Source organism: Microtus oregoni, unplaced genomic scaffold (assembly GCF_018167655.1).
Source record: "Microtus oregoni isolate MIOR12 unplaced genomic scaffold, Mior012 000008F_ref0000371, whole genome shotgun sequence".
In the NCBI taxonomy this organism is placed as follows: domain Eukaryota; kingdom Metazoa; phylum Chordata; class Mammalia; order Rodentia; family Cricetidae; genus Microtus; species Microtus oregoni.
In genome coordinates, this window is record NW_024543067.1 from 7,233,677 (window position 1) to 7,256,570 (window position 22,894).

General features: G+C 43.1%; 1 protein-coding gene across 1 annotated transcript in view; it reads right to left on the minus strand.

Annotated features, from left to right (window-relative positions):
• Positions 1 to 22,894, minus strand: part of Svep1 (sushi, von Willebrand factor type A, EGF and pentraxin domain containing 1) — a 154,486-nt gene that overhangs the window by 96,074 nt on the left and 35,518 nt on the right. The window contains exons 4-5 of the mRNA XM_041657727.1: positions 1,726 to 1,884; positions 603 to 782 (exon numbers count right to left, since the gene is read on the minus strand). Of these exons, the coding sequence (XP_041513661.1) occupies positions 603 to 782; positions 1,726 to 1,884 (339 nt within the window). The remainder of the gene's footprint in view (positions 1 to 602; positions 783 to 1,725; positions 1,885 to 22,894) is intronic.

Sequence of the window (22,894 nt, forward strand, 5' to 3'; positions counted from 1 at the left end):
ATTTGTGTTGAGGTGCTTCCACTGCAAAATTCTGGTGTGACGCAAGTCCTGTCTTGTGGGGGGGAATCCAGCCTTCACTCTGACTATCCCAAGTCTTGGCATCTTTCCTAATGTTCTTCTTACCCCATCTTGACTATGGAAGTTTGAGTAACCTGTCCATTTACCGCTAGACCAGCAGTTTCCAATCCGTGGGCCATGGCCCTTTTGAGGATCGAATGAACCTTTCACAGGAGGCACCCATCAGACATCCTGCACATCAGATGTTTACATTACTATTTATAATGGTAGCAAAATTACAGTTATGAAGTAGCGATGAAAATAATATTATGGTAGGGGTTGCCACAACATGAGGAACTGTATTAAGAATTGCGGCATCAGGTGGGTTGGGAACCACTGCTCTAGACAGACATCTTTGCCTGTTCATTAAAAGACTATGAATGGTGTAGTTGGCAATGATGGGGTCAGTCAAGCTTAGTGGTTCTCAGCCTTCCTCAGTTTTCCCTTTCTTAGGAGTAGGAGCAAATAACTGGCCCATTAGACTCCGAACTGTGAAAGTTGGACAGGACAACCAGGAAACGACATGAACTGGCCGGACTGCATACCTCTACAGAAGCTCTCTGTCCCGGACCACAAACCGTTGGGTTGACACAAATGGATGCTGCTTCCCACGAGGTCAAAACCAGGACGACATCGGACCCCACAGGCTGCATTGAAGTGGTTTTTGCAAGTGTTTTGTATAAAAAAACCATTTTCAGGAGGCTTCAGGGCAGGGCAGTGGACAACTAACAGAGAAAAAACCAAAAGCAAAGTTAGATTTTTGTCTATGTAACTGAATTGCTTCAGTTTATTTAGCAAAGCATGCCATCTGTCCAATGATCTGCCTGTCTGTCTCCATATATACATCTTTATTTCTAGATACTAATTTCCCACAGTCTTCCCGTTTGGCCCATCCAATTTTTAAGTATGTTTGGAACAAGAACCCCTACATAGTAAGTATTACTACCAATTAAAATGTAACATAGGCTGGACACTGTCTTTTAAGCTTCAAAGGGTTTTATTTTTATACTGGTACAGATGAATGTAAGATTTCGTAGACTTTCTCTCCAGCTCTGGTGCTGGACCCCAGGACTTCATGTGTCTAGGCACATGCTCTACCACCAAGCTATATTCCCCAGTCCCTAGTTCTTGACTTTCATAGATCATTAGATATTTTCCCTATTAATAAAGGTAGAATAAAATAATGAAGAGATAAAGAGCCAGGTGTGGTGGCATACACTTTTAATCCCAGCACTCAGGAAAATGTCACAGCTTCTGCCATGCACTATATACTATGTAAATATTTCTACTTTTGACACAATGGAAAATATTTATGAAAAAAAACTTTTTAAAAATGAATTTGAGTACTACCAGGTCCAAGACAAGCTGATTTGCCGTTCAAATTCATTGCTGATGTTGTAGTATTGCTCATTTCTAGGTACTAATTCATGGTTTCTGCAGTTACACTGCTCCTATGAGCTCAGATCTATTCTCTAGATCAGGAAGCCTGTGTGTTTAGTGCTAATAAATGCTATGTAATAGGAGCAAATGGCACCCCTGTCCCTGCAGTGTGACCAAAGACGGGGATGTGAAAGACCACCCTAAATGTATTGAGTGATAACACCACTCTGTACTACAGAGCTCAAGGTCAGCTTTCTATTTCCTGTTTGCTCACAGTAGGTGGCTTACCATGACAGGTCTGACCGGATGTCCGGTACCCCTCTCGGCACACACAGTCTTCAGGAGATGTGCTTCCGGGTCGAGAGGTGTGGTTTTCATCAGGACATGGGATGCATGTGCTGATTCCTCCTGGAGAAGCTTCAGGTTTATACGTCCCTGATGGGCAAGCTGTGGGCAGAAAAGTGGCCATTGAAGTCTGTTTATGTACTATGTCCATAGAAACTTAGAAAAATATAATGGGGTGGAGATAATCATTCTACATAGAAATAATTATTATATATTTCAAGCAGAAAAGAAGCTTTTAAAAAAGATTTTTTTTGTATTTTTATGTGTGTCTTTTGCCTGCAGGCTTGTATGTGTATCACATGAATGCAATACCAACAGAGGCCAGAAGAGGGCATCAGATCCCCTGGAACTGAAGTTATAGATAGCTTTTGCTTGTTGTGTGGGTGCTGGGACTCAAACCCACATCCTTTGGAAGAGCAGCTAGTGCTCTTAACCACTGAGCCGTTTGTCCCTAAAGGCTGACATATTTCATTTGTTATGTGTAAGGTATGAAACCTCTCTAGCCAACACGAGTGTCTGTCATAAAATATGACATTATGACATGTCTGGGTTGATTTTTGGGAAAACTGACACTCCACAGATTAAGCAAATCATAGCAAATAGGAAATACATATTTCATCTCCCCATTCTGTGCAGTCACCCCACCTCTACCCTAAGATCCCTGTGTTCCCTCAGTGCAGATCTGCAAAATCACCCCCATCATTTCCATTGGAAACCCTTGACAAGGGATGAGGAGAAGCCTAAGGGCCAGAGGGAAAACTTAACCGATGGGAAATGGTTTTGTGAAGAAGAAGGAATGAAAAAAACCCTGCTTCTGCCAGGCTCACGGGGAGCAAAGACTAACGGCAGAATCTAACTGACCTTGCTTCGATCGCCCCTCTACACTGACAGTTGTGGCTTTGAATTCATAGCTTCAGCCCTTTGGGGCTGCCCATCTGTAAAACAGCTCAAAAAAATAAGACATTTACTAGCGAAAGGGACTTGGCGGTGTTCAGCTAAGTAATCAAACGAAGCACAGCCATGAGGTGGGTCTGGGTATTGGGAAAAGCCACAACCAAGGAGCATGAATTTCCATGCCAAAGGCATGAAGCAATCACATCAAAAGTAAGATTCATAGTAAAAGGCAGCTATTAGGAAAATAACCGTGGTTCTATAATTCTTCATTACATTAAAAAAATAGACTATCAAACTCCCATGGCATATACTAGAATATTCTAGCTCTGAATCCATTTAAAACTTTAAAAATGAGGGAGACATTTAAAATACTAATAAATCTCTGCCTATGGAAAACAGTTTGGCATAAGGGAAGGAACTATTACTTCAAAGCATTTTTTTTAGTGACCAGTAAGTGCTCTTGAATTACACATTATAACAGACATATCTTCACCCGAACACTGAGCATCAGGAACCTCAGGTTAGTGCAAGGCAGCAAGTCCTCCTTTAAAGAGAAGCTGGCGTTTGCAGGGGAAAGTGACTGAGATAAAGGCAGTCATACATAAGAGCAAGAAAATACGACTGCAAAATGACCCTTGCTACTGGGGATAAATGACAGGAGCAATAGAATTGCAGGACAGCAGAACCAAGCAGGCACAGCCGTAGTCACTATCATGTTATCAAGGCTGAGACTGTAAGATTCACAGCAATATCCAAGTGAAATCAACAAAAGCCACAGCCAGCAGGAAGGAAACACATCACAAGCTTACGAGGAAAATCAATAAGATAGCGATGAGCATCAAGCAGGTCCTTCATGTCTCCAGTGCAAATACAAATTCCAGGGGAAAATCAGCATGAATTGAGGTAGAGAGCTGTGTCAAAGGGCAGTATGGATCCAAAGAGTCAGAACGCTGGGCAAGAACAAGGAAGACATTGAGCATGTACACGGGTGATACACCTCATTCTAGAAAATAAAGACATTTCATTGGCTAATGAAATAAAAATCAAGAACATAGATTGTGAAAAATAGTGTTAAATCAACTGCTTGAGAGTGAGAAACGTGGAACATGTATAGTCACAGTCTGGTGTCACATTAAATAATTGTGAAAACGGAAACAAAAAACAAGTAAAGCTCCCTTTTCTCAAGAAAATACTTGAGCCGGGCGGTGGTGGCGCACGCCTTTAATCCCAGCACTCGGGAGGCAGAGGCAGGCGGATCTCTGGGAGTTCGAGGCCAGCCTGGTCTACAAGAGCTAGTTCCAGGACAGGAACCAAAAGCTACGGAGAAACCCTGTCTCGAAAAATCAAGAAAAAAAAAAAGAAAGAAAGAAAGAAAGAAAATACTTGATAAGAGACAAAAATAACTTTTGCATAATATGAAGAAGGAATATTTAAGATACAAGAGAACCAGGTAGATAAGTGGAAATAAGAAAGCAATTCATTCACATGTACCAATATGATAAAATGGCAAGAAAAAGCAGGTTCCAATTTGTTCATAAAAAATACTTGTGTAACTATGAATAAGAGAAAGAATGTAGGGCTTTCAAGCCAGCAGAGAGAAAAGTACAAAGAAAATCTGAACATGAAACAAACAGAGAGAAGAAACAAGGAAGAATGGGATCCAAAAGGACATAAATTACAGTGGCAGAGGCGAAACCAAGCAGAGTGGTTAGCACAAATAGGTCTTTGCCTTAACCCTGTTGATAAGGGAGAAACCTGAAATAGGTCAGACTCACAGTTTGAAAATAGCATGCTGTTAAAAGATATGTAAGAAAAAATCTTCAAAAACTCCTGGTGAAGGGAACAAATTTCCATCTAATGGAGAAATAGGAAACATGTAACGAACAGTCTGGTGCGATGACACACGCCTTCATCCTAGCACCCAGGAGGCCGTGGTGACACACGCCTTCCATCCAGCACTCAGGAGGCTGAGACAGAACGAGTGTGAGTTTGCAAATACCCTGAACTACATAACAAGTCCCTGAAGAGATGGGGAGTAGGGAGGAGAGAAAAGGCAGCATGGGATGGGTTGTTCAATAACACAAGACAGTTATGAGTATGAGAATAAATAGACGAAGAAGAAATGTACGAGGCCGACAATCCCAGGGCAAACCGTTTATTGCTCAGCACAAGGGGAAAATGAACGGCTGCCTTTTAGTTTGGCAACCTCTCAAATGATGTTAGCACCCCTTGCAGATAGGTGTGTGAGGAAAGGGTTTCTTTTCTGAGCCATAGACAACACGTAATGTTTCTCTAGGGTAAACTGAGGGAATTCACACAACGTCTCACAGTGTGTCTTCCCTTTAATGAGTTTGTCTCTAAAGGTGTTCCAACTAAATATGAGCAAGGATGTACTCTAGACACTTTCGATTATTGCACAACATTGATGACGATGCAAATGTCCACAGAGAAAGGCTTCCTTGAGTTCTTAAGACACATCCAACCAACTAGACAGTCGCCCTAAAAATATAGGTCCTGAGCTGGGGAGATGGTTCCCTTGGTAACATGCTTCCTGTGTGAGTTCACACTATCAAACATCCGTGTGTACACATCTGTCATCCATATGCTGGGGTGTGTGGAGACAGGCAGGTCGCAGGAGCTTGCAGCTCGGCCAGGCTTGTTGAATCAGTGAGCTCCAAGTTCAAAGAGACCCTGTCTCACAACAGACACCAAACTCTGGCCTCCGTTGTTACTACATATACACATCACATACACATGACTATGTGCACACACATTGTCTCTTCTTTCTCTCACTATCTCTCTCTGTCTCTCTCCTTCGAATAAAGGGGTCAAATATTCAGTAATTTTTAAAAAATATTTTTTTTCAAAATTTATTTTATTATTTTTATATGTAGGTGTTTTGCTTGCATGCATGCCTGGTGCTCCAAGACTCCAGCAGAGGGCACTGAATACCCCGGAACTGGAGTGACAGACAGCTGTGAGCTGACATTTTGGTTCTGGGAGTGAATCCTGCCCTCTGGAAGAGCAGCCAGTACTTTTCATGACCCAGTGAGCCATCTCTCCACCCACCATTCAGTAAATTTACAATCAGCTCCCAGCTCATCATTTCCCAACCATGCGTGTGTGTGTGTGTGTGTGTGTGTGTGTGTGTGTGTGTGTGTGTGTTGGGGGGGTATTTTTATCTCATCAACCATGCATGTGTGTGTGTGTGTGTGTGTATTCTCATCAACCATGCGTGTGTGTGTGGGGGGGTATTCTCATTCATCAACCATGCGTGTGTATGTGTGTGTGGGGTATTCCCATCTCATCAGCCATGCGTGTGGGTGTGGGGGGTATTCTCATTTCATCAACCATGCATGTGTGTGTGTATCTGTGTGTGGGGATATTCTCATCTCATATGTATGTTGTAATAAACAGATATTCCAACACTTGGTAAATACCTCCCTCTTTTCCTCCCCTTTCTTGTCCTCCACTTAGCTTGTCTTCGTGTGTTCCCCTTCTGCTAAGCGGACTCCAGTACCCTCCAAGACTCTCACTTGTTCTTCAAAGTTTCCCCAACTCTGTGGACAGTTAACGCCTCTTCTCTTCGGAGTCCCACAGCACATCCCTACCCCTGTGCTCTGGTGCCAGGGTGTGTGATAGCTTAGTTGTCTTTTTCTCCAAGCGGGCAACATACTCTGGTAAGTTCCCAGATTTTTCCAATTCACTGGACTCCACAGCTGTCTGTCCTACTGCTTCGATCAGCAGCCATGCAATCAGAAGAGGGCAAGAGAAAACAGTGGCTCCCAGAGGGTGGAGGCTGGGCCTAGACAGAGGCCATACTAATATCATGAAGAGCATCGCTGGGATGAAATGAAGATGTTAGATTTGGAAGTGAGACTATTGACTCACAGTCTTGGTCTTCCACTCATAAGCTACAGGGTGCTGGAATAGGATTTTTCCTTTTTTCTATTTCTGTAACCTTAGGAAGTTACAGCTAATAATGTCTAAGTTCTTCCCAAAGGTAAAATGTGAAGATTCCATAAAAAGAATATGGAAAAGCCATCTGAAGAAGTCTTCACAGAGTGTAGTCATTTCTGGATGCAGATTTGATATTGTATATCAAAAAGCAATATAACTAGAGAAGAAACTAGCCCTGCATGAGTGTTTGCCAAGCCCCCTTGAATACAAGGGTTTACAATATTGGAGCATAGTGCTTGGGCTAAAAATATCTAAAAGCACATTTGGAAACACGTTGTGAAATTCACAGTGGTGATGGGAACCAGGCTCCGGGAGAACTATTTGAAGGCATTATACAATACTTGGGGGTGATGGGTAATCAATTTCTTGGACTTTCAAGGGAGAAACACATCCCTATCCCAAACTAAGCAGAGGCTGAAAAGATGAAATAAATCTGCGGTTTGAACAAGCTTCTCAAGGCTTGCTAGAGGTGCATGGTCTTGCTTTGTTTTGTTTTCTGTTTAAAACAAGGCGTCCCTGGAAGTAAACCAAATATTATTTCTTAACTCCTTTCCTTGTTGTTGTTAAAAGTAAGCACTTTCTCTTTTCAGAAACATGTTGGTGTCAGTAGCTACAGTTACTGGAAGTGTGAGTCTTGAGGTTGTCATGGTCAAACACCAGCTCTTTCCTCAGCTGGGGTGAAATCATTTGACCGAAGCAGAGTCAAACATCAACTATTTTAGAATCTGTAAAGAGAGAGGCCTTTATGCTCTCTAGTCTGTCGGGCCCATTAACTACCAACATACACTATCCAGGGTGTGTTATGTGTCTGTGTAACACACAACATACAGGGACTGACGCTCTATCTAATTCCGCTTTACACATGTTCTAAGATTAACTTTTAAAACTACAATGGATATTGGAAGCCTCCACCCTTGCATAACTCATCTCTAAAGGCTAGTGGATAATTTTCAGGAGCGCAGTATCTGAGAGATTGCATGAGACGCGTCTGGGGGTGCAGGATGCCCGTTCTGGTAGAGCAGAGTGGCAGCCCGTGGAGCCATGCCACGCAGAAGCCTTCACTTCTGTTCTGCCTATGTAGGTCGACATTAAAACATCACACTTCTTTCCGACCTTATGCATTTGGTCTGAACGCAGAATCTGTTCCTGCAGGCAGTTGTGCTTAGATTTTGAGCATGAGACTTTGTGACTGTAGGAAAGAACCTCCTTCTCCAGTGTCGAGCCGATGCGTTCACAAGAACAAGAACAAGTACACAGAGGGACTTTTTTTCCATCCGTCATGATTTTGTCAGTGAATGAAGCGACCCTGAAGCCTCACATGTCAGTGCTTGTGAGGAATGCGTGTATCCTGCCACTCCCCCAGGAGCTGATTAGCTCATTTGGCTAGAGTACAGACTATTTAAGCAAAATCGTGGATTTGAACCCTGTGGGATGCCTTACCAGCAAATGGTGCCTTAACTGCAGGCTGCGCTGCTTGTGATAGGAAACACCGGTTCAGTCTTACCAGGAGGGTGATGGATTACCAGAACTGTCAACAAAACGAAACCTCGAGCCCTCACAGGATGCCTTGGTAAATTAAAAATTCCACAGATAGAAAGACAGTCAGGCAGGTAGGGAGACAGACAGCAACATACACACACACACACCTTTCCAACTTAAAAATATATTTTTTTTTTAAACTCAAGAGGCATTAAAGTTAAACTATTATATAGCCCCATTACAAGGTTACAGATAAGTGGCTTCTTGTACTCCTTTTTTTAAATGGGTATTAACAGATTTTTGTTATTACTTGATATTATTATTATTATTATATACCCCTGGCTGGCCTGCAACTAAGTACATATCCCAGGCTGGACCAAAACTCAGAGATCCACCTGCCTCTCCCTCCCAAATGTTGGGATTAGAGGAGTCACCACCATATCTGGCAATAATTTTGTAAAGTGTGTGTGTGTGTGTGTGTGTGTGTGTGTGCGCGCGCGCGCGCGTGCGTGCGTATACGTGCACGTATGAGCCTGAGACAACTTCGGGCATCATCCTGAGTAATCTCATCAACTTCATTTGGAGATTAATTCCATCATTCTCCACTGGCATGGAGCTCACTGGTGAAGCTAGACCATCTGTCCAGTGAGCCCTAGGGATCCCTCTGTCTCTTTTTCCCCCAGTTCTGGGGTTTTAAGTGTGTACCAACATGCCTGGCATTTCTCGTGGGTTCTGGCGATTGAATTCAGGACTTAATGTTGGCAAGGCAAGCACCTTACCAACTGAGCTCTCTCCCTAGGTATCAAAGTTATCAATAGTCCCCAATAGTTCATTGTTGTGACTGTGAAATAGGAGGCAGAGGCAGAAGAACATGTGGATGAACCTGGGCCAGGGCTGTCCAACAAAGCATCCCTGTTGTAAGTAAGTGAGGTGCAAGAGGAGGGAAAATTCCAAAGATTACTCACAGATTTCTTCGTGTGCCCTGGGACACATAACTGTCCACACTCACACATGTGAACTTGTGCATGGGTGAACATAGTGCCCATGCATTTGTGCACACAGACGTGTGTGGCTCCTAAATCTTGGTCATGACACCTATTCTGACGTGTTTCTGGTAACTCCAGCCTCATTTCATAGCAAGCTATCTTAAGGCGAGTCCTGTGCCATAATCTTATCTGCCAGAGCACCTAAACTGATCAACAAACAGTCGAAGAAGTCAACGAACAGATTTAAACGACTTTCTTCTGTGGTTTCCATACAACCTCTTTTGGAATGATTGGACCTGCCTGTGTGGTCTGGGCTGCCATTATTGAAGTAAGTCATCATGCATTGTTTTCCCCTTTAGACTTCCATTTTAAAACATCGGACATGCCTTCTAGCTGACATTTGTGTAAATTAAATTGCAAGTACTTTACTTTGGCAACCACAATTCTTTCAACACGCGAGATTTCTCTCTCTCGTTATCTTTCTCCCTTGTCACTCATTAAGAGAGGGTGTGGAAGGAAGGAAGAATTCCCAAAATTCTGATGGTTTTGACGTTTCTGATCCTACATTATATAACTAATTAGAAAGCCATTTCCCAACCCCCTTCAAATCACTCCTGTATGGGTAAGCAAAGCTGTAAACTTAAATTCGGAGTACCTAAAAAGGGATGAAAAGGAGGTTATGGAGGACAGAGTAAACAATTCCATCCTATGCAGGACGTCATCATACACAAACTAATGGGGGGTGGGGCGCTGCAGTAGATGACAACCTGCCGGAAACTCTTAAAGGCATTGGGGCCAGCAAGAGCACAACCAGCCCCAAGTATCAGCAGATGGGACCACACGAAAATAATGTTTCTGCACAGACAAAACCAAGCAGAACACCCAACAACCCAGAAGAGCACCCAGACAACTTCAGGACTAGAGAAACATTACCAGCCGCATCTCAGAGCACTAATACCCACAATCTACAAAGATATGCAGGAGTTCAACACCAAGGGAAAGAAACTACCTCATGGCTAAAGAAATGAACAGAAAAATGTTGAGGGAAGAAGCAGGAATGGCCAATGGCTATTCTTGAGAATGCTCAGCATCCCTAGTCAGGAGGAAAAGGCAGAGAAAAAATATTTAGAGACGCCACCTTCCCCTTCTCTGAATGGCCTCCATCAAGAAACCTGACCACAAATGTTAGAGAGAATGTGGGGGGAGAGGAATGCTTATTCACCTCTGGCGGCAGAGCAAATTAATACACCGTTAGGGAAATGAGTTCGAAAGTTCCGTATGACATATACCCAAGGAAATCCGCATCCTGCTACAGAGATATCAGCACATATGTGATCATTACTGCTCTAACTACTATAGCAAGGAGTGGAAGCAACCTAGATGTCCACCAGCAAATGAATGGATAGTGGAAGAATGACATTTGTGCAAAACAGAATAGTATTCATCTGTACAGAAAGGTGAAATTTGTAGGAAAATGGTTAGATTTGGAAAGCCTATTGAGTAAGGTGGGAGAAAAACACCCTATATTTTATCTCAGATGCACATCACAGCTGCAATGGATGTGTAAACAGCTGTAAATGAGGATATGATGTTTAGAGAGGAACCCTAAAGAGGGTAACACAATGTGATGAGGAAGGAACAAAACCTGTGGTGGACACAAAAGGCAGGAAAGAGACCATCCACCTCTTTTACTTTCTGAACTTAACCTCGATCATAGTTTCTCTTTTGTAGGTAAGAGACTGTAAATGTAATCGGTAAAGAATGTCTAAGACCTGAAATGATGCCCAACAGCTGCAGAGTGGCCATCCTAATGGCATACAAGTTCTCTGAGATGTACAGAGCTCGGGACTGGGCACGTGTCTGAGTGGTTTCCTGAAGTTAGCTATGTGATGCTTGCGCGTTAATTTGAGAAAAGTGATCTTGTTTTTAAAAATTATTTAAAAATTAAAAAAAATTAAGAGATGACAACGAAGGAGGACATAGCCCAGAACTCAAAAGCTGGAGCGTGTTCAGGTGACTTTTGTGAATCTGCACGCCAGCATGATGTCAAAGATGAAGTTAGATCATACCCAGACAAAAGACGTAACCCCTGCATTCCCCAAACAGAAAGACAAACAAAACAGCCAAATAAAATTGCTCTTTCTAGTCAAAAGACCCAAGCAAACTTCGTGTTCATAAATTTGGAGTTTCAACAAAACAAAAGGGTCAAATTTTTACCAAGTGATGTACAGATACAGGGCAGTGGCTGTGAAAATTAGAGCAGCCTTCTTTGTGTATGAAGATAAGATTGTTTAAAGTTTATATGGAAAGATGAAGAAGCTAGAATAGCTGTAATGATTTTGATAGAGAATGAACACAGTCAATGTCAAGACTTAGTATACTATAGGGGTTGACACTGTGTCCCACGGAACAGAGCGCATCTCAGAAACACAGCAACACATCCAACAAGCGCAAAATGAGTTCAATGAGGGAAGCATCACCTTTCCAGGAAACAGTGTGGAGAAACTCGGTCCACACAGGTAAAGCCGCCGACCAGACGTAAGTCTCATACCTTAAGAATAAAATGTGGCATGGATGTCCATATCAATGAAAGGCTAAAATGCGTTTAGAAGGGAACATAAGATAAGATCCTTGGAAGACAGGAAGGCAAAAGAATAAAACACAGATGGCAGTGATGGTGAATGACCCCTCCATGTTCAACAGCATCACCCACTTAAAAGAATGACCCAAGAGCCACATCTCTCACCCCAAACAAAACATTTTAAGACAGATCAGGCATATTCATGTAAGACACGAGACTCTGAAACCGCCAGAGGAACACACAGAGAACACTCTTAAAGAAACAAACATAAGCAAGGACTTCTTCCTCAAAAGGATGCCAGAAGCAGCAAATCTCACAGAACTGACAAACGCATAGAATTCAAAGCGTCTTCACGGCAAAGGAAAAATCAATAGAATGAAGCCAACAGAATTGGGAAGAAATCAATGACAAATGTGCAAAGGATAGGGACTTAACCTCAAGGATCTATAAGGAACCCCCAAAATTAAACACCCAAAATATCACCCAATTGATAAATGGGTTAATTAGTTGAATAAAAAGAAGAAATACAAATGGACCATAAATAATTGGAAAATTGTCCAATATCCTTAGCAACCAGGAAGCTGCTAATTAAACCCACAGAGCATCCACAGAAGAGGCGTCATCAAGACAACCCCCACAAACGCTGACAAGGAGTGGGGAAGAGGAGCTCTTATGCACGGTGGGCATTTGATCAGTAGGGAGGGTCCTCAAAGAGCTAAAAACAGAACTGCCGCATGACCTAGTTGGTCCATGGAGGATGCTGTGTCAGCAGACTACAGAGACACTGAGGGTCCGTGCTGATCACTGCTCTCTTCCCAACAGCCAAGGTATGGAGTCAGATACACAGAGAAAGAAAATTTGAGAAATATACATCATGGAGTCCTAGTTAGTTATAAAGAAGATGGATATTATGATTGTCCCAGGAAAATGAATGAAACTGGAGATAATTGTGTTAATTGAAATAAAACAGACCCCAGAAGAGTAGATTTAAACTTAGTCTCTCTCTTTCTCTCTCTCTCTCTCTCTCTCTCTCTCTCTCTCTCTGTGAAACATGAGCGCACAAAGGTCATTATGAAAGATGAATAAGCAAAGAGGAAATGAAGGAGGGTGACGGAACATATGTGACAAGAGGCAGAAGCAGGGATGTGGGAGGACGGCAGGGGGTGGAGGACATACAATAAAAACGAGACAACCATGTTCTCAGACAATAGAGAGAACGAGAAATAAATGCTAGAGAATGAGGGATGCCGTTTGTGAATTACACAGCTGGCGCAGACCTAGCATGCACAAATACAAAGAATTCTCATGTTCTGAAAATGAACCAACTAGAACAAGGATAAAGAATCAGCAGAGACGGTTCCCCACAGAAGGCATCCGTCACAAACACGCATGCAAAAGGATATCCAGTTTCACTGGAGACATCCAAAGGAAAATGAGATGCCGCAGCATCCCTATCAGAATGACGAACATCAGTAAGAAGACGTGCCGAAAACACACAGAGACACGGAAGCACAAGTCCCTCGTTCTCTCCTTCCCCACTCTCCCTCCTCTCTTCTGCTCTTCCTCATTATTTTATTTTAAAGTCAGGCTTCCTATGTAGCCCAGGCTGGCCTCAGACATGGAATCCTCCTGTGTCAATCTCCTGAGTGCTAGAAGTACAGTAGATATATCCTATCCAGCCTCACTCGTGTGTTTCTGGTGGGAGTGTAAAACTGTGTTGGATATTTTGTTTGTTTTTTAAACTAAGCACATGGGTACTATGTTTCCATACCATCTTACTACTGGACATTTAGCTCATAAATACATGTATGCACAAATGTTTACGGCAGCCTTAGCCATAACACAAATGCTCACCATTCACCCTACCTGCCCATTTTCTTATCCCCCACCCTTTCCAGCCTTCCACTCCCACCCATATTTAGCATTAATTGTCAACTTTGACACAGTCTACAGTCATCTGAGAAGAAGGCCTTGTTTGGGAGTTTTCCCCAATTAGATTGGCCTGTGGGCATGCCTGTTGGGGTCTTGATAATTAATTGGTGCAGGAAGGCCCAGCCCAGTGTGCGTTACACCATCCCTAGGTAGGTAGTCCTGGGCTGAGTGAGAAAGCCAGCTGCACATGTGTCAGAGAACAGGCTGGAGAGGAAGCCAGCAAGTAGCATTTCCCCAAGGTTTCTGCCCTGACTTCCATCAAACGACTGGACTGTGACCTGGAAGTGTAAGCCAAACAAACCCTTTGCTCCCCAGGTCACTTCTGCTCAGGGTGCTTGACGACAGCAATAAGACAACACTAAAACACACCCAAACTGAACATAGCCCAGATGCTCTCCAGCTGCCAGGGGGTCAAACTGGGGTGTATTTCTACTACTAAATAGTCCTTACCCACACAAAGGAACAAACTATCGAACATGCAAGAGGGAGAGCCTAGGGAACCAGGCTGGATGAACAGTGCCAGCCTCACAATGCTGCATGACTCCATTTATAGATCATTTTTGAAACGATATTATGTAATTAGACAACAGATTGGTGGTTTCCAGAGGTGGAGGTGCTAGGAGTTGGAGGAAGTGGTTAGGGCTGTATCAGACAAACCGAGTGATCCTTGTGGCAGCAAAAATGGTCGCATCAATCTCACATCTGTGGTGGTTTGAATGAACATGGGCCCCACAGGCTCATATGCTTGAATACTTGGTCACCAGTTGATGGAACTGTTTGGGAAGGCTAGGCAAGAGTAGCCTTGTTGGCGGAGCTGTGTCACCGGGGGCGGGCTCTAAAATCACAAAAGACTTCACCATTACTATTTAGCTCTCTCTGCTTTATAGACATCTCCAGACATGGACTAGCATCTGAAGAAAGGCACTGGGAGACTAGAAAGGGCAGATTGCAGATTAATACTCACTCTCCCATCCATCTAAGACAGCTCCTCAGGAAGGGCACACAAAGCCCTTTCAGATTCTTCTTAGGAAGTGCATAGATTTCTTACTGCTACTCATGGAAACTTTCTGTTTTTAAGCTTAATGTTCATTCCTAAGACAATTATTGATTTCAAAGTATTTCTCTGACTTCCTTACAAACCTATGCTGCTGATGTTACTGGTTTCCCTTTGATTCCTCTGGATTTTCCAAGGGAGAAACAGCATAACATGCAAATGATAAGACAATTCTTTTCATATTAAGTATAAAATAATAAAATATGTTATTTTGTGATATTTTCATAAAATAATAAAACGTGCTATTTTGTGACATTTTCTCCTTTTGCCATAAATATCCACATGTGGCATGCATTTTTCTCAAAAATTGTTCTATGTTTATCTTCATATAGTATCCCCTGTATTTTTTTTGGCAAGATCTGTAAATCTCATCCTAACAAAAGTCTCCCATCTGTTAGTCTCATGCTACATATGGTAATCATGGTTTGCATTGTGCATTTGCTAGATGTTATACTATGCAAATGGTAAATGGTAAACACGTGCAAAATACCCCGGAATGTTAATGCCTTGTGCTGACCGCTGTATGAATCGAAACTTCATCACAGGCCTTTAAGGCAGGCAAACAAGTGGTACGCAGGTGCGTGTGTGTGTGTGCATGCGTACACATACACATAGAGAGAGAGAGAGAGAGAGAGAGAGAGAGAGAGAGAGAGAGAGAGAGAGAAAGAATCTTTGGAACAAATTTGGAAGCAATCTCACTAACTAAATAACATGAAAGAGATAAGTGTGTGATTAGCCACTTCCTATTGTTGAACTCAGCCTTCCAGATGGTTCCCTTTGATTCTGAGCCAGGGATGTTCAGGGTCAGTAGATTTGTTCACCTCCAATTCTCTATAAGAGGAATGGAAAATTCCCAGGAAACTGAGAACCCAGCAGAGTTCCCATATGCCGTGCTCTAGCATCTAAACATGCAACGCATTTTATTTATTTACTCATTCATTCACTAAAAATTTAATGACCATTCCAAGTTCACATGCCATGAAACATGGGCTATAAAATAATAATAATAAAAAATATAATTATACCCTGAAGCAATTCACAAAATGTAAAAGAAGGCATACCCTAAATAGCAATGCTATGTAGTAAGAAAACAGGGAGAAAAATGAAGGGCACCCCGGCATCTCCATCTGTGTCAGACTGATAAACTTTGGGAGGGAGAGCTAAGAGCCGATACTGGGTCAGAGAAGGATTTTCTGTGAGTACTGGAGAACTGGTGAGTGTTGAACACAGAAGCCATGGAAGATTCCGGGCAAAGGAACTGAGGAGACACAAGCAGGGCCCTCACAACTACAAGCAGCTTGAGGAAGCTGTGGTGTGAGTTTCTACAAAGACACTCAAGCAAGAATTCAACCTTTCCATTGCCACCTGCCTCTGGTAGTTCTTCTTAAACTCTTTACAAAGAGAAATAGCAGTGTTTGTAAATCTCATGTTAGTGCACAGATTTAATTTGTTAATATTGGCAGCGGCTGTCCAGATAGCCCCACTTCGTTCCCAGCCATTGTGAAGGCAAATGCAGGTTATCTTACTCCAGTTTTAATTACTCATATTAACCATCAGTTCACACACATATTCCATTTCTCACAACAAATCTCTCTCCCTTGCCCTGTTCTGTGTGTGCGTGTATGTGTGTGTGCGCGCGCTCTCAATGAGACTATTGCACCTTGTTAATTTGCTATTTGATGAATCCTGGCACCGTGAAAAGACACAGACGTGTTCATCTGTGTTTTTGATGGTGCCTCACAACAGTGTAACCTAGTTTCTTTCCCTTTTGCTGGGCTAAATGCCCTGACAAACGTAAATTAAGGTAGGAAGGGTCCATTATGGCTCACCAGTCTAGATGTCAGTCTACCATAATGGGGAAGCTTCAGCCACAGGAACTTGAGGTTACTGATCACTCTGCAGCCACAGTCAAGCAACAGATGAATGCCACTCAGCTCCCTTTCCCCACCATGGTGTTCAGGATCCCAATGAGGGAACGGCACTACCCACTAGGTATGTCCGAAGGCCTGGCCCCTGCACAATTCTAGATTCTGTAAAGTTGACAATTAACGCTGCCAATCACAGTGTGCTTAATGGATATGCAAGAGGAGTTCAAGCCAACATCCAGAGAAAAATTCCAAATTACATCTATTATAGATCTCTCAGAAGAATGGACCTGGAGCCAAAGGACTATGTCAGGCCTGGGATGAGGGGATCTTACATTCCACAAAGCCCCTGAGACTATTTTCACCTTCAAAAATGGATGGTCTGTAGGACCCCATTTTCCTCCTCTCTGACTTGAATTATAAAATTGTGTTTTCAAACAAGAGCAGAGACAATGGAGGCAACCTGTGTCCCTGACCCCTTTGTTCTGGGGGAAGGACAAACATGTGTCCGTTACATTTACAAATTTCTAGCCCTTGTCTGAAGACTTTCTACAAATTGTAAGATGGCCTCAGGCATCAGGGGAGAGCATCCCAGTTTCCACTTGAACCCCCATCTAAGACCTTTCACTCTGTCTTCACAGGCTTCCTGTTGGGGGGGGGGTGGGCATTAATAAGAGGCCGGGAAATGGAGCTAGTCTCAATCAGTAATTTTCACAGGCATGGCCCAGGGATCTCAAACTATTTGTTACTGAATTCTGTAGCACAACATGGCAGAGCTGCAGCCCAGATCCCTTTGACTCAGACCGAGCTTTGTTCAGGTAGGACTGCCCTTGCTTGCATGACCAAGTCAGTGACAATTGAAAATTAAGTGAGCGCCTAGTGGCTCCCACTAACCTGCCAGAGCAGCACACCGGCCAATCCGGACTGTCCTTCTCATGGCGTGGTCTAGCTTGCTTTGATTTGATGATACAATGCTGACCAACATCAACTTGGGTGAATGAAAGGGTTTATTTCAGCTTATAGGTAACAGGCCATCACGTTCAGAAGTCAGAGCTCAAGACTCAACCTGAAGTTGAGGACCGGAGAGAGACTACCAGGGAGGGAGGAATACCGCTTACTGGCTGGCTTTTAAACTAACAGTTAGCTACCTTTCTTTGTTCCGTCCACACCCACCTGCCTAGGGATGGTACCGCCCACAGTGGGCTGGGCCCTCCTATATCAATTAAGAAAAGACCCCCATAGACGTGCCTACAGGTCAGTTAGATGGAAGCAACTCCTGACCCGTGGTTCCCTCTCCCCAGATACAGCAAGTTGAAAACTAAAGCTACCTATGAAAGTGCTCGCAAGAAACTCGCCCTAAGCATCAAGGCTCTTTTCTCAATTGGAGACTTCTCTGGTCCATTCCTTCATACTACAGACAGCACTCTTTGCTAGTTCACTGCTCTATCAAAGGACATTCCAGAAGTCACCTTTACAAAACTGAGCTAAAGGGTGAATCCACTCACGGTTCGCCAGTCCCTTCCTTCCCTGTTACCATAGTGGATGACCACATGCAAACCCTCTAAAAATCATTAACCAAGACCCCTGGGAGGTGCTCCCTCCCCATCAGGTACTACGTGGCACAGCAGAACTCCAGGATTTACCAGAGAACACTGACAGAAACAGGCAGCCTGGTGGTACTTCTAGTAAAACCCATTGGTGCCTTCTCAGAAATTGAGAACGCAGTGCCAATAATGACACAGTACTAGCTGCTTTTGCAAGTCAAATGATTTCCATTTTTCTAATTCCAATGAAGTTGAAAAGGGACCCAGAGGAATTACCAGCTGATAAGCCATTAAGAGCAGCTTTTTAAAAAATGACAGATAACTGATGTCACCTTTGGCATGTAAGTTGGAAGGAAATCCACAAATTCAGACCCAGCAACATAACACAGCTTGTGACAGGCCTGACAGGAATGAAGGAATTCCACAGAGACACTTGTATCTCAATCAAATTATCGGACTATTAAAACAATAGGCACAGGAGAAATGGGAATTCACCCAGGAATCTCACCTGGGAGAAAGAGAATTTGCCAGCCAGAGGGGAAACTTGTTTTCTCCTGAAAGAGATTTTACATAATTTTAACAACTTGCTAGATTGCCGTGTGGGATAAGACTGAAGCCCAGGTAATGATGAGTCTATGGTGGGCTGGACCACATGCTAGCTGTGACTGCTTGGATGTGCACAGCCGTAGCCCTCTGTTGAAACCTTGATCTCACTCGCTTCAGGGCCTAAGGGCAGACTCACTGGGTTTGTTGGGTCTCTTTGACCCTCTTCCCTTCTCTGCTTTCCACTTCCAGTTCTGCTCTTTTCGCTGGCTTATTGAGAACTGTGGCTGAACCTGACTCAGGGCACTGATTGGGACTCCCAAAGTCAGTAACAAACTCTTTTAAGTCCCAATTATATATTTATATGAAGGACATTTTCAAGGCTAAAGTCCATTAAGATTTTCATTCAGAGAAATAAAGTTCATGTTATATTTTTCAAAATAAAACATTGAGTAGTAAAAAAAAACAAAATCCACACGAACATTCATCATCAACCTCAGGAAGGGATGAATTTCTACCAATATTCTTATAATCAAAATGTATATATGGAAAATCATGTGCAAACAATAGAGACAATTCAACCAATCAGCAATTATTGTTAGAGAACATTTAAAATTTAATTTTAATGTGTATTTACCATGTTAGAAAAAATATCCCTGGGGTCACACAAAGAGACACACAAACAAAGAGAAAGCAACTGGACAAGGTGATTTACTTTTCCAAAAAGATGCACAGCAGCCCAAACCAGGCTAGGCAGCACTTGGGTGAAGGGTGGAACACTTTAGTTTGTATCCTACTGCAGGGCAGTGACTGTGTCTCACCCCACTGCTGAATCTGGGGTCCCAACTTCAGAATCTAACAGTTGGGAAGGGCAGAGTCTGGTTGTACCAGTGTCCTGGAGTTGGTCAAACAGGTATGTGCACAGGTTTTCAAAGATGGTTCATGGAACATTGACCATCTTTAATAGAAAAAAAAAAGTCGGTCTTTACAACAATTTTGGTGGCGGGGAAGAACATCGCTGTACTAGTGGGAGGACTTGAGACATAAGCATTAGAAGCATGTGGTAGAACTGTAAGAGAATTAAGAAACAAAGCAAGATTTCTGTGCTTAAAAATGTGCTTGCTCGCAGATGAATGTGCTGAGTAATTGAAGCAGCTCCTTGGAGGCTGTTTTTGCCGGGAAGCACCAAGTCCCCTGGGTAACTAAGAAGCATGTGGAAGCCAGCCATTGGTGCCCTCACTCTGGGTCTGTCATCTCCTTTGGTGTAGCTGAAAGATAAGACATTGTCTTAAAGCCTCCCTCTGGAGTCCCTGGCTTCCTTCCAGGATTGACAGGCTCCAGGGAAGTTCCCAGGAGACTCAGACTGTGGCCTAGAGCTGAAATAATCATCTTAGAAGAACCTTCTTGTTCCCCCAAGCAATGAGGACCTCCCCCATCTTACAGGGCTGGAGTGGAGACAATGAGCCAGGGGACCAAACCAGGGTTAATTAGGCACACTTTGTGTTTTGTCTCAATTTTTCCTCTGTCTCAACCTAAAGCTCACATCAGTACTCTGAATATGGATTCAGGTCCCGGGGTGTTCCTTAATCCATTCCTTTTCCCACTACAGACAAGCAAACAACTCTTTGCTTTTGACCATTATGCCAAGGCCTGGGATCATTCTCTAAAACACCTGGTGAGAGACTCGAACTTCCTTTAGCGCTTAAATTGCGGTAGCTGTATTTGAGAGTGATGCATTATCTGTCTTAAAATGCCAAGACACTGGAATCAAGCAGGGATCCACAGGTTTTCGATATTTTGACCCATGATCCACACTGCCTGGCAATATGGTTTAGCAGATTTTAAGTGCTTTGTTCTCTTGTCATTGTGGATGGAAAGAGTTGCTGGCAGTGGGGCAGGGGAAGGGAAGTAATGTTTTGCAATGAAAAGTAGAATTCTTGGTGGCAATTCTTCTTGAAATCTTTAGACTGCTGGGTATATTCTTATGCTTATGTCTACAGAGTAATGTACCTTGTCATTAGCGTCTTATGATACATCCCATCAATAGAGGTTTGAATGAGAATGTCCTTGTAGACTCCTGCATTATGCCTGGCTGTCAGTTGGTGGCGCTGTTTGCAGAGGTTATGGATTTTTTTTTCTGGAAGGTACAGCCTGCTAGAAGTTTTTCGCTGGGGTACCAATTTTGAGGTTTTATAGCTTTGCCTTGTTCCCCCCACACCACCACCATACTTCCTGTGTACGGGGCTAAAGGCTAAAGATAGGATCTCCTGCTTCTGCCACTGATTGCCTTGTCTCTTCAAGCCCACACTGCGGACTCTCTCTGGAACCACAAACCAAAGTAAATTAATTTTTCCGTAAGATATTTTTGGTCATGGTATTCTATCACAGCAACAGGAAGGGAACTAGTACACACTAATACATGCTCATGGTCTAACTGTATACATCATTACTATGGAGTAGTGATTGATTGGAAAATGCCCTCAGGGCTGAACACTCACCTCACTGAGTGGAAACTAGAGGAAACCAGCCTGCTCTAGGCAGCAGGTACAAACTTCTCCACTGAGCTGACAGGAAGACATGTCTCCGCACTAGCAATGTTCCCTCATAAAGCACGAAGAGGAATTCACGGCGCACATTCCTTACACCTTATAAATCTATCACTAGGTACCACTGGGGAGATGGGAGGAGGGAACAGTGAAGTTCTCCTCAGAGGACAAGATTTCCCAATGTTTTTGTTTCCATGCAAGAATTTCTAGAATTCTTTGTCTTCTCTTTCTAAAGGAATGACATAATATTTATATAGGCATGTGTGCATGCACGTGTGTGTGTGTGTGTGTGTGTGTGCGTGCATGCTCTGGTGTGTGTGTGTGTGTCTGTGTGCAGAGCAGGGGTGGGAAGTTACATGCATTTAGGTACATGTATAATGCGATATTCCTATATAAATATTTACACATTTCTATTTCTGTATGGTATCCTCCTTTCTGGAAATGTAATATAGTTAGAACTCTGCTCAGGTTATGTAGGGGCCTCATCCTTGGCCCGTATGGAGGTACAATTTTGCTTGGTTCATTTCACACTCACTGAAATGGTCAGTCTCTGGAAGAAGTAGTGTCCTCAAGATGCCTATTGGCCCTGTACTCCACGTCTCTTGCTCCTCTCCTGGGGAACCCAGGACAGCTGCAACCAGTCAGATTTACAAGAATTCCCTGGCTGCTTCAAACTGATTTGATGATCTAGCCATCTTAAAATGGGCTATTCTAGCAAATCAGTTGTACACTGAATTTAATTTGTTGTTGGCAAGGGTCAAGCAAATATAAATGTTTCCAAATATATCAACCACACTGTAACAGAACGTGAGGTGCCACAAGCTTTTGGCTGAAGGACTCAGCAAGGCAGACACGAGAAAAATACAGTTGTCTGAGGTTTCAGTTGGGAGTTTGGTCCAGAAGAGTCTGATTTCAAAGGTAAGTTTTTACCCATTTCCTTTTTCCAGGACATTTTCTTCTTTTTTTAAAGCCGGATATTGAACTCCGTGAGGCTTCAATATTCGATGTTATGATGAGTCTTATTTTTTATTCGATGGGATTTATAATCACCATGGAAACAAACCTCCAGGGATGTCTGTGATGGAGTTTCTGGGCTGGGTAAATTGAGGTAGAGAGACCCACCCTACGTGCAGAGTGCAGCATTTTATGGAATGAGGACCTGGGCTGAATAAACAGAGTGAGCGAGCACAGGGTCCGTCACTGTCTGTATACTGACAGCAGATGCCCTGTGCAGCTGCCTTTAGTTCCTGCTGCTGTAGAACTGATGGACCGAATCTACTCAAGCCAGAGGAGGAAATAACCCATCCCTCCTTTAAGTTACTTTTTTTTTATTTTTGCCATATTGTTTGTTTTGTTCCAGCAGTGTGAAAAGTGACTAGTGCCCTAGGTAGGCACACTATATCATTTTCTTTTGAACCTTTATTTCAGGGTCTGAAGAAAAGCAGGTGGAAATACAGGACATATCAGGAAGCCACTGCCCATCAATGTGATGAAGCAGAAACAAAGACAATAGCTATCCTTGCTGGGAAAAGGAGCCAGGAGCCAAATTCTGAGGCTAAGAAATGAGATAGCATAGAATTCAGAGGAGTGTGTGAGCATTTTGACATTTAGCCAAAGGTGAGAGAGACCTCAAATCATGCAAATCCTTCATACAATGCTGTGGAGATTCTGGAAAGGGACCGTAGTTTAATACGCTAAGCAAGGGTGTGTGGTGTGCTGGCTTGGATC